Source organism: Cucurbita moschata, unplaced genomic scaffold (genome assembly GCF_002738365.1).
Source record: "Cucurbita moschata cultivar Rifu unplaced genomic scaffold, Cmos_1.0 Cmo_Scf00013, whole genome shotgun sequence".
Lineage (NCBI taxonomy): Eukaryota > Viridiplantae > Streptophyta > Magnoliopsida > Cucurbitales > Cucurbitaceae > Cucurbita > Cucurbita moschata.
The window spans coordinates 230,756-242,956 of NW_019268529.1; the positions used below are offsets into that span (position 1 = coordinate 230,756).

Genomic DNA, 12,201 nt, shown 5'->3' on the forward strand with positions numbered 1-12,201 from the left:
TTTGTAAGTATAAATGAAGAAAATGAAAGCAGAAACAGAGCATAGGCACTCCCATCATTACTCGCTATCAGTACTCATTTTCCTTTGCTTAAAATGTTCGCAACCTCTTCACTTATTATCTTTTTATTTTTTTTAATCTACTCCCCCTACTAAAATTATAATTTTACTTTTTAACTTTTTAACTGCTTCTAGTAAAAGTTAAATTTAAAAAATTACCTTAATATTAAATTATATTAATAAATTTAGAATTAAATGAGAAAAGGGTTATAATTTAGAATTAAATACAAAATAAATAACAGTTGTTGAATATGTGAGTGCCTACGTGTCAGTAAGACTAAGTCAAACTCCAAATCATGTAAATATTTTTTTGAAATTAATTTTATTTCGTAATTAATAATTACTGCTTTAAATAAATTTTATAGGTTTAGTTTGACTCAAATATCTAATTATGGTTTAATTTTTTTAAAAATATATTTGATAAATAATTTTAAATGGTGAGGATGAAATTAAAATAAAGTTTAAAGGGAAATGTAATTTAATGGAAATGAAAATGAAATTAAGGGAAATTTCATTTAAAGGGACCACCAAATCATGCCGAATTGTAGCTCGAACCCATCCGTTTTTATTTTTATTTATTTAATTTTTTTATCTATAAATAAAACCGTAACTAATTTCACAAATCCCTAAACTCTTCTTTACCTCCAAATCCGCCATGGCCTCCGTCTGCATATCGAACTGCATCAACGACGCTCGAGTCCCCGTCCGTCCGACCTACATAAACCTCTACAAGTGGCCGGAATCCGACGCCGAGTTCATCCGATCCGTCAGTTCCAAACTGAACCGAACATCGCGCGTCGTCGACAGCATCTCTTGCCGGCAGATGTATCTCAGAAGTTACACGTTCTCCAGAGAAGAGGATAACATGCCGGAGAAGACGAACAAGTGCTTCGGCAAAGTCGGAATGCGACAGAAAGTTTCTCGCCGGAGAAATAAGAAGAAGAAGAAGAAGAAGGCCATGGCGGAGGAGGACGAGTCTGAGAAGATCAGGAAGTGTTCGACGCTGAAGAAGGCGAAGGAGTTATCGTGCGCCGCTTTGACGTCCGTCTTCCGGCGGTTGCTATCGTGCACCGCTAAAGTCGACGTGGCCGATAATGCCAGAGAGGTCCATTAGCGATTAGTATTTTTATTTCTTTATTTTTCTCTTTTTTCTTTTTTCTTTTTTTTCCTTTTGGTTCCCATTGGTCTAAATGGCATCCGATTCAGCAAAGAAGGAATGTTGTTGGTGTACGGAAAATATGTAAATTGGATTTTAAAGTTTTTTAGAGAGATAATATTTTTTTATTTATAGTTTCCATATTAAAGAAAAAAAAATGTGTTGCAATAATGATATATAAGGCTTTTTTTTTTCCCTCTTTCCTTAATGTAAATTTTAATATTTCCCATAATCTCATATCCCATGATATTCTAAAATATCTTTAATAAAATTTTTAAAATTAAATTGTAAATTTAAAGCTTTAATTTTATATCTTATAAATCAATTTTGTAAAATAAAAATTAATATTTCAAATCTTATTAGACACAAAATTGAAAATTCTGAAAAGTCTATATTTTATTTAAAAAATTTCTCAAAATTGGTATAAAAAGTTGTATACTTGTTTGATTTGAAATATATATATATATATATATATATATTGAATATTGGAAATTAAAAGATTTAATTAAAAATATCTCAAAATTGGTATAAAAAGTTGTATGCTTGTTTGATTTGAAAAAATATATTAAAAAAATTGAATATTGGAAAATTAAAAGATTTAATTAAAAAAAATTCTCAAAATTGGTATAAAAAGTTGTATGGTTGTTTGATTTGAAAAAATATATATAAAAATAAAAAATAAAAAAGTTTGAATATTGGGAAATTAAAAGATTCCTTAAGAATATTGGCAATCAGAAAATTACATAGAAAAAGCTGACATTGGTGAGTGGCTCAATCTCTTTCCTATTGGAAAAACATAGAAAAAGCTGACATTGGTGAGTGGCTCAATCTCTTTCCTATTGGAAAAACAGAATAGAAATATAATTAATTAAAAATCTGCAAAATCCCATAATTATTCTGTTAAATTAGATTGATTTGTTAAATATATTTTAAATTATTTTAAAATCAGTTTAGATTTAAACTTTTAAAGCTCATTTATTCCGTCATAAATATTAAAATTTTAATGATTTTTAAAAATTTTGAATTCAAAAATCAACTTTTGACTATTTTAAAATCGCTTTCATTAAAACTTATTAAGTACTTTCTTTATTTTTCTTTACCTTTTCAAATGTTTTCAAATTTTACTCCAATTTTGAATTTTTGGAAATAATTTATTTTTTTAAGCTTAAAAACTTTTTTTTTTCAAAGAATTCAACGTATGATTTTAGTCAAATATAAATGTATTATAATTAGCTAAATTAAAATTTTTTAATTATATATTAAAATTCAGAAACTATTTGATGGGTGGCTTTTAATTTTATGTTTTTATAAATACTATTTTTACTAATGAATTTATTTATTTTCTTACCTATTTTTTTATAAATGTGCTTTTAAAATTGAAGCCAAATTTTGAAAATTACAAAAATTAATTTTAGACACTTGTCTTTTCAAATTTGGATAATGAAAGATAAGAAACCCTTTTCAAAAATGGTGAGACAATAAATCCAATTTTCAAAATAAAAACCCAATAACCCTTTTAATTCTGATAATTAAAACTATGTTTTTTTTAAATAGAAAATCTAATTAACAAAATTAGGTGAAAATAATAAATTATATTTTAAATTCTTGCAACAAAGAAGGCGTTAAGAAACCCTCCTGGCCCAACCCTAGACACTCTAAGATCCTTTTTCAAATCTCCTGGTCCCTGCAGAAGAAAGGAAAAAGAATTTCGAGTTCCTTAGAGAGAGTTGTCTCGCGCCCCCAGGTATTCTCTAACTTATCAACTCATTAGCTTCACACAACCATCAAAATTTATGAAACAAATTTGTAAAATTATTGTTTATTTGTGTTAATTACCACGCGAATCAACTTGTATGTCTATTTGACCTACAAACAATCTATCTCTCTAAAACTTTAAACAGTTTGAGATCCCGTATCAGTTGAAGAAGAAGAATGAAACATTCTTTTTAAGGGTGTGGAAATTTCTTCCTATTAGATGCGTTTTAAAATCACGATCATATGCAACAGGTCCGTACTAATGTAGGCTTGAGTTGTTACAAATGGTATCAAAGTCAGATACTGAGCAGTTTATCCGCAAAGACACTGGGTCTCCAAAGATGGTGGATTGTGAGATCTCACATGAATTGAAGGTGAGAACCAAACATTTTTTTACGAGGATGTAAAAGACTTCTTTAATCTCATTAGAAATGCGACTGGAATTAAAAGTGGGTGTTTAATTAGGGTTTTGGGGGAAAGGGCATGTCGGCAAGGAATGATTTTGAAGGTCCAAGCTTTGTCTGTGGTGTCGGGCTGTGCGGTGGGACATGGCTCCACTGGCATTCTAATGAAATTAAGCGCCTCATTGCACGCAATCTGCTATCATTTCTGGTCATGAGTTTAAAGCATCACATTAACATTATTTTTTTCATCTCCCATCATTCATTCTCATTCCTTGCCCTTTTTCGTTATATTTTACTCCTTACCTACATATATTTTTATAATATAATATAATATCGTCGCAATAACACCGTATCGATTCATCTCATATTCTATTTCTTTTTCGATCCGTTCTTTTCATACTTGGGGTTTTTTTTTTTTTCATTTTGTGTTCTATTTAATCGAACTTAGGATTTCTGATTTTCAGAAGTGACACGAATTCAATTTTCTACTTCAATTTTCAAAATCTGTCATATCTAAAGAAGATTTTCTAAAAAATTTTAATTTCTTTTTATTGATAAATTTCTAAATAAAAAAATAGAAGGTGCCCTTGTGGCTGATTGAAAATAGGAGAGTCGTTATCCATAGAAAGGGCGTCGACCCATCCGGGAAGAAAAGTTGCGAGGGTTACGAGAAGGTTAGATGACCTTATTTTATGGTTCAAATTGAGAAACGAATCTAATTTTTAGGTCAATCAATCAAATTTGTTTAGTTCTTTATTAGTTGGTAATGGGGCATGTGGGTGCCAAACATGTCTTTTTTATCACTTCATACGCCTTGAAGAAGCCAACAAAGCATATACAAAAGCATGCTACTCAAATTATTCTATGTACAAGTTCACAATTATTGAGTAAATTTAATCCTCAAACTTTCGAATATTGTATAGATTCTTTGACCGACTCGGGCATCGAATGGATTCGAACGACCGATAAACAACAATTAAGAGACATTGAAACATGAAAGACAACAATGTATGGCAGTTCATTACATAGTTGAAAGAAAACAATATCCAGATGAAAAATGGATCTAAATTGCAGCAAAGACATGTTCCATGAAAAGATTCAGAGCTAAACACAACGAAGCCTCGACACCGCTACCTACGGAGATCGGGAAGTTTAGGAAAAAACGACACACCATGGTCATTGACAAGATGTTAGCTGACTAAAAAGAATTACAAGACTAAATGTCTAATGATTCTAGACAAACATGAAACGACGACAAAAACGAATATGTTCGATGAAGGGATGCAAATCACAATCAATCGGTAACGGAGATGCGAACTACCTTGTTCGTTGTAGTTCGTTGAAGTGGTAGCAAGTTTGATAGATATTGCAGAGACTCACCAGCACAGCCCCTTCTGTACAAGAGAAGAACCCAGTATGTTACACATGTAGTTTGGCTCCTCCCTCTGCAAGAGAAAAAATGGCTAATAAATGTGAAGAAACACAACTAGAGATTGTCCTGTTCATATCCAATGAAGCAAGGAACATTCTCTAAAAGGGTGCGCCTACGTCGTTGCCTGAAGTATACAGAACGCCAACGCCACATATTCAGCTGCATCGGCCTAATGCTGCAGCGACATCGGGTCATCGACCCTCAGATTTCACCAGCTGAGAGAACACCCTACTCATGGAAACTCCAGAAAGATCATCCACGCCTGGAACATCAAACCGTGTAGCAGAAGCACCTGTTTCGATATCATTGAAGTTGTTAATTTGTGGAGAGAGCTCGCCGATCATATTAGTACTGTTATCTTCTGGATCGACTTCGATAATGGCTTCTTGTAGCTGAAGAGCATACTCCAAGTTCCACAAGACGTCTCCCATGGATGGCCGGTCGACTCCGTAGTCAGCCAAGCATTTTTCAGCAGTTTCACCAAACTTCCTAAGAGAAGTTGCTCTAATTTTACCTACAAGAGTAGAATCAATGATTTGATCCAACTGCCCTTTCTTCTGCCATTTCATTGCCCATTCAGCTAAGTTGACCATTTCTCTAGGAAGGGTTGGATCTATGACAGGTCTTGCACAAAGAACTTCAAACAAAACAACTCCAAATGAATAAACATCTGATTTCTCTGTCAGTTGTTGCCTCCTGAAATATTCAGGATCGAGGTACCCAAAACTCCCTTTCACAGCAGTACTGACATGGGTTTGGTCTAGATCAGGACCCGTCTTCGAAAGCCCGAAGTCTGCAACCTTCGCCATGAGGTTTTCGTCGAGTAAAATATTAGCGGACTTCACGTCACGATGAATAACCGGTTTGGCATAACCAGTATGGAGGTAATGAAGTCCTCTAGCGGCTCCAATGCAGACCTCAAGTCTCTCTTTCCAGCTCAAACTAGGAAAATCAGAACCATATAGATGACTCTTCAGGGTGCCTTGTTCCATGTACTCATAAATCAGTATCATCTCATTCCTCTCATCACAGTAACCAATCAATGAAACGAGATGACGATGACGAAACTGTGACAGCATCTCGATTTCAGTTTGAAACTCGGCCAATCCTTGTTGGGAACGTGGATTACCCCTCTTTGCAGCAATTTTGGTGCCATCATTCAATACTCCCTTGTATACTTTCCCGAACCCGCCAATACCAATAACCCAGCTCTCATCGAAGTTATTTGTAGCCTCTTGAACTGTTGCAAAAGGTATTCGATACCCGTATTTGGAAGCAGCACTTGTGATCGTGCCATTAGAGTATTTACTTCCAATAGTGTGTGACATTCCTCCAGCTGTGGATATCGAAATCCACGATTTCGTCGGGGCCTGATGCATTCCCTTTCTTTTTCGTCTGCACAGCACGAAAAGAACGCCAGCCAATATAGCTGCAACAAATACCCCAATAACCACACCGATAATGATGCCAACATGCTTATTTGAAGAAGTCGAGCCTGGAAAACTAATTACAGAGTCTTCCCCGCTGAGACTGCCAACAGAGTTGCTCATTTTCATGATTTCCAGACCATTTAGAATGGCATTTGGATACACATTGGCTAAGTTTGCTGGGCCAATACTCACAAGAAGTATGTCATTCTTGATCAATCCTGTAACAGAGTCCATATAGTATGGAGTGCCCAGAGCATTAGAAAGTCGAACACTAAGATCCAGATCCCGAACAACCAGCCACGAGTCGACATAAACATTGAAATAAAGTTGGTGTAGAGATTTGCTCACAATGTCACAGAAGTGAAATCGAACAAGATACTGAAACTCGGGATCGACTTTAAACTTCCATGTCACATTGAAGTTACTGTTTGGATCGTCCTTCGAGTTCATCTCCATGAGAGTACCATAGACAACATTTGGAGCAATCTCCGGCGCTGCGCCTTCAGGGCTGTATTTAACAGCGGGAATGTTCGAGAAACTTGTTGCAGAATTCTTATTTACTAGAAAGCTTCCATCAGAAACCCAATTCCGTGTAAGAGGATCTTTATCAGGAGCAACTTTTGGGCCACCCACATTAACTCTACCAACAGTCTCATATGCTAGAGTAGTCAGCCCTTGAAATTTACCAGATGGTTCTAACAAAGTGGCTTCATCAACAATGAGAATGTCAGGAACAGAAACAACTTCAATGGCGTTCACATATGCAATGGAGCCATTAACAGGAGCAAAGATAACTTCAAGAGCATCTGATTTTACATCCACAGAGAATTCTTTGACTATGGGATCCTTCTCTACAACCAAATCTCTCAGCAGAACAAAGTTTTGAGTTGAAACACTGAAATTTGCAGCACTCATATTGAAGCTAGAAAACACAAATGGATAGAAATAGAGGCGGATCCAATGCCTTCCGGTTTTCTTTATTGGAAACGTGAATTTTGATGTTCCAGTAAAGATTCTAGCAGTTTCGAACAGCGATGAATCGTTAGAAGAAGAGGCAGGAACTGAAGATGTATTAGCCGAAATGATCTCTGGAGTGGAAAGCAAATTTGAAGCCAAATTATCGGCCATGAAAACACGATTACCCACAGACACATTCCCCGAAGATCCACAGTCAATGAGATAATTATCTACCGGATTAAACAAACAAGAAATGTAAGGAAACAACGAAATCAACAAACCACCCCAGAGGAGTAATCCAAATCTTCTTCTACAATCCATCGCTACAAGTTTCAATAGCTAATCAAGAACAAGGACCAGAAACAGAACCTGATTCGAAGCAACTTTTGAAACTAGGGTTTACAATGGAAGAACAATCAATAGAATGTGTTTTCAATCAGAATCCAAGAAAACGACCGAGAAATTAGCACTTTGTTTATCATAAAAAATCCAAATAGTGATAGAACCAGATGTATATTCTTCAGCGGGAGGCAAATCTGAAGCAAACAGAGAAGCAACAGTGAATCAAAGTACAATAAATCTGAAAAACCACCAACTGGGTCGAAGTTGTAGGTTTAAAAGCAGATAGATACCCTTCCATTACTACTTGCGATAAGAGCAGAACAAAAACAAAAGAACAATGAAGAATCTCAGAGGAGAAAGCGAGCTAGAACGCGGAAAGAGACAGCCAAGTTCTCAGACAGCTGACTTCGTTCTGGCAAGATCCAAAATAATGAAGTTCATCCGTGGAGGTAAGAAAGTGACAATAAAGAGGTAAAATGAACGCAGAGAAATGGAAGAACAACAGTAGGGCTTTAATGGCGGGATTGAAAAGTAACAGAAAGATATTTAGTGATTGAAAAGACGAAGTTGCAGAAGTTGGATGAACTGATTTCAGAAACGAACAAGAGAAATTGGCGAGAAATGAAAAGTTGAAATTAAATTAAGCTTAAAATAAGATCGGCATTTGGCAGCGTGCTAAGGTCAAGAAATTCGATCCGAAGAAATTTTGTTAAAAAAATTGAGCGCTCAAGAACAGAGGTTGAGCCGTCCATCACGAGGCAGTCATTTGGGAGCACATGGATTATTCGGTTCTTTGGGTCCGAGTTCTTTTTGATATTCAAGCTGTATGGATGACCACACAAGCCAAATTCGGATATTTTACGAACAAAAAGATAGTTCTAACACAATGAACAAGTCAGTTATGAAAAATTTAGACTTCATGGACAACATCGACATATGCTCGAGCCTCAAAGTCATGTCTCAAATAAATGTTTTAGAAAACGTGAGCCGAGAAATATGTTGAAAACAATATTATAAGCTAAAAGCGATTAGTTAATAACAACGGGTTTGATAGCATAGAACTCTGGGTGAAAAATGTGACAACTAATCATATCCGTCCCTAGTACATTTTTTTGGCATTTTAGCTGGGACGAATATAGACATGATTTTGATGACCGATCATACACCCTGTATTGACACAACTTGAAATAGTAAAGACCTATATAGAATGAAAGATGGTCATGGACTACACTTCCTAGACAAACATGGTCGAGACATCTGATATGTAGCAATAGACAACATACCTTTGACAAGTATGACCGTGACAATTAGCACATGTTTTTCCATTTAGTGAGAAAAGACTTTTTCGAACTAAGTAGAGTTTGTCCGATCTCTAATACATTTAAAAATTAGAGGTTTATAGTTCTAATATGTCGGTCGTATGAACATGTAACTTGTATTGAATTGTTTATCTCATATATGCGCTCGTATTATTATTGACTGCAAATTCAAACACGCCACAACTAATTATTTGGCTAGATAAAAGGCGAGCTAGAACTTAGTCGAACATTTATACTTTAAATAAATATTTTATTTTATCCATTTATTTATTTTTCCCTATAAATAACTATTAATACGTGGAAATAAAACGTCACAAAATTTTGACATAAAAATAATAAAATTATTGGACGAAACAACATGTATGCCATGTTTGGAATAACTCATTAAAAAGTATTTTTAATAATTTTAAAAAAATCAATTTTCCTATAGAAATATTTATTAATTTAAAATTAGTTTCTTATAACTAAATTTTTTTTATTGATTACCTTAAATATCTATTTTCAAGAAGTCAAAATGGGTTTAAAATAATCAACTAAAAATATATTTAAAAAAAATACGTAGAAATAAAAAAAAATGACAATTTATAATTTTATAATAAAGAAATCGTATTTATAATTAATAATATCTTTATATATTGCGCAATGAAAATTTTTATTAATTGTTTTAATAGATTAATCATTTACTATAAGTTGGAGTAAGTTACCAACCTACCCCAACTAGACCACGTAGATATTAAAATATACACGTGGCTTTTAATTTTTTTAGCTATTTTTTCCACTATTGTGTTTTTTAATTGCATTACCACCCAACACGCTTTCTTAATATAATAAATGTTAAAAGTATATTCTTTAAAATCCTTAAAATTCGCTAAATTTGGCGGAGCTCATTTCATTAGCATTTGTGTATAAATCATTTCATCAATATGCAAGTCGTCTTCTTCTTCCTCAAACAAATTTTACATCTTTTGAAGATCTCGAGAGGAATAAAATATTATAATTATTATGATTATTTGTAACAAATATAAACCATTTGTAATTGTATCCCACCGCTAGTAAACATTGTTCATTTTAATCTGCGATGGCGGTGAACGTCACTTCCAACCAGACTCTTATGTCGACATCATTCATAGTGATATCAAGAACACAATTATCTGCGACTGCTCGTGGGAAGCTGACGGATCCGCTCGAAGAAGAACACGACCAATTGTGTTTGTGTTTGAGGACTTACATGTCCAAAACTTCAACGCCTTATGAAAAAATCAACCATTTTTGGGCAGCTGGCGGGAGTTGCGCCATACATCATGTCTTTCCAAAATGGACATTTATTCTTTCTTTTGTATTTACTTTTTTTCTTTTCTTTTTATTAATTATTCAAAGCGTAGAAAAATATAGCGCAACTGACGGTGGTTTTAAATTATTAAATGCATGTTGAAAAAAAAAAAAAAAAAAACTAAAACCANATATAGCGCAACTGACGGTGGTTTTAAATTATTAAATGCATGTTGAAAAAAAAAAAAAAAAAACTAAAACCATATTTGCATAATAGAATATTTATATATTTATGTTGTCCATCCTTAATCGAGCTTCGAAGTTGATTGAAAGTTGCGAGGGAGAGGATTGTACTTGGAAATGGAAGCTCGAGCAACCTTCAACAAAGGGTATCTGTACCCGAAACCTTCACGTGTTAAGAGATATACAACTGTCTCTAAGGATTTTGACAAAATTACGGTGTTTCCTCATAAAAGAAGTTGTAGTGATTAGGCGGGGGCGATTGTTTACCAAATACACAGATTTTTGTAAAGTCGTAAGATCATGTATGGGAGTTGATGCTTGTCCAGCATCGAAAGGTCAAGGAAGTTGGTGATATGATGACAGAAAAATCGACGAACAAAGCCTTGGTGCACGACGATCGTAACCATAACTCTTCTAAGATAGTAAACTTCCATGTTGAATAAGTTTCAATACACACGAAAGTCATAACAATCTAAGCATTGTCTTAAAGTGAAGCTAGGTAAAATAGACATGTACGAGAAAATGTATACTATTTACACCGAAATAGGAATACCTATAAAGCTTAATTGAATTGAGTTTGGTAATTATATTTAAGCGGTCTTATTATATAAATGTTAAATTAATAAAAATACACTTAAGATTTAATATTTACTTAAAAAATAATACTAAATTTTTAACTGTACATTCAAACAAGTCTAAAAAATTACCGTTCAACTTTAAAAAAAAATTAAAAAGTATCCTAACCGTTAATACAACATTTCAAAAATAATATTTAAAAGTTTGAAGATAATATATGATGTGTCGATAGACAGTTTTCATCCATATATTGACGTTCTTAACATTTTTTTATAAAGGTAAACGACATTAACGTTACTTTTAAAATTTAATATTTTTATTAGTTTAGATATATTATTTGGGGTGGGGCTGTTTTGAGCATTTTGGAGATTTGATTTGATTGGATGGTGGGTGAGCAGTTATGGTTGTTTGAGGACATTCAACAAACAGGTAGTGGGTGAGACGAGGATGTCAAATGAAGCGCCCACCACGACGGTATTTGTTGGCCTCTTGCCACTTTAAATCACCCCGCCCCCATTGCTCACTTTTGCCAGCTGAGATGCAAAATTTTTGCCTATAAGTCACCTCGACCGTTCGAGTCGCGATGATACTTCATGACATCGAGCACAATCACTTAAAATTCGTAAAGAAATTGAATATTAATGTACAAAGTAGCATATATATTTTAAATTAAGATGTCTTTATATACTAAGAATTCGTCGCGATGAAGAATCAATTTGAAGTTTATTACAACTAAACCATATAACATAAGAAAAATATAAATGCAAAAAAAAAAAAAAACTATAATGTTAAAATTTGAATCTAATGTCACATCGAAGAAAAACATCGATCTTCTCATTATGATGTTAGTAGATATTGTCTTTTTTGGAGTTTTCCTTTCGGGTTTCTCCTCATAAACGAGATAATATAAGAAAAATATAAAGACAACCAAAATATAATGCTAAAATCCTCTTTGGGTTTTCCCTTATGGGCTTTTCATTACCCATCGACTACGGTCGTTCTCCTCCCCAACTAATATAGGATATCACGTAGGTCTTTTTTCATTTGCTTTACATGAATAAATTTGGAAGTACAGAAGGATCGTTATGTCTTTTTCAACGAGTTGATACACTGATTCATGGCTCGTAAGCTCACTATGTTACATGAAACAAATTTCAAAAGTCCACATTGTTAGAAATCATCGATCTCCATAATGGTATGATATTGTCCACTTTGAGCATAAGCTCTCATTACTTTGCTTTGAGCTTCCCCAAAAGACCTC

The 12,201-nt window shown here is 33.8% G+C and overlaps 2 protein-coding genes across 3 annotated transcripts; one reads left to right on the forward strand and one right to left on the reverse strand.

The window, feature by feature from the left end:
- The first annotated feature begins 648 nt into the window (after positions 1 to 648).
- LOC111450987 lies at positions 649 to 1,339 on the forward strand. Its single transcript, XM_023091198.1, has one exon. The coding sequence runs from the start codon at positions 713 to 715 to the stop codon at positions 1,169 to 1,171; it is 459 nt and encodes a 152-aa protein (XP_022946966.1). The 5' UTR covers positions 649 to 712; the 3' UTR covers positions 1,172 to 1,339.
- Positions 1,340 to 4,366: 3,027 nt separating this feature from the next.
- Positions 4,367 to 8,319, reverse strand: LOC111451510 (receptor-like protein kinase HERK 1). Of its 2 annotated transcripts, none has more exons than XR_002712001.1 (2): positions 4,921 to 8,319; positions 4,367 to 4,817 (listed from the first exon to the last, which is right to left on the reverse strand). XR_002712001.1 is itself a non-coding variant. In XM_023091967.1 (2 exons), the coding sequence occupies exon 2, from the start codon at positions 7,510 to 7,512 to the stop codon at positions 4,996 to 4,998; it is 2,517 nt and encodes an 838-aa protein (XP_022947735.1). In that variant the 5' UTR covers positions 7,513 to 7,727; positions 7,824 to 8,319; the 3' UTR covers positions 4,367 to 4,995. The 2 variants fall into 2 exon arrangements, 1 of the variants encoding a protein (XP_022947735.1); XM_023091967.1 differs by having other exon boundaries at positions 4,367 to 7,727; positions 7,824 to 8,319.
- Between the last annotated feature and the right edge of the window lie 3,882 nt (positions 8,320 to 12,201).

Excerpts from the sequence above, each read along its gene's own strand:
- LOC111450987 (XM_023091198.1), top strand. The coding sequence starts at position 713 with ATGGCCTCCGTCTGCATATCGAACTGCATCAACGACGCTCGAGTCCCC.
- LOC111451510 (XM_023091967.1), bottom strand. The coding sequence starts at position 7,512 with ATGGATTGTAGAAGAAGATTTGGATTACTCCTCTGGGGTGGTTTGTTG.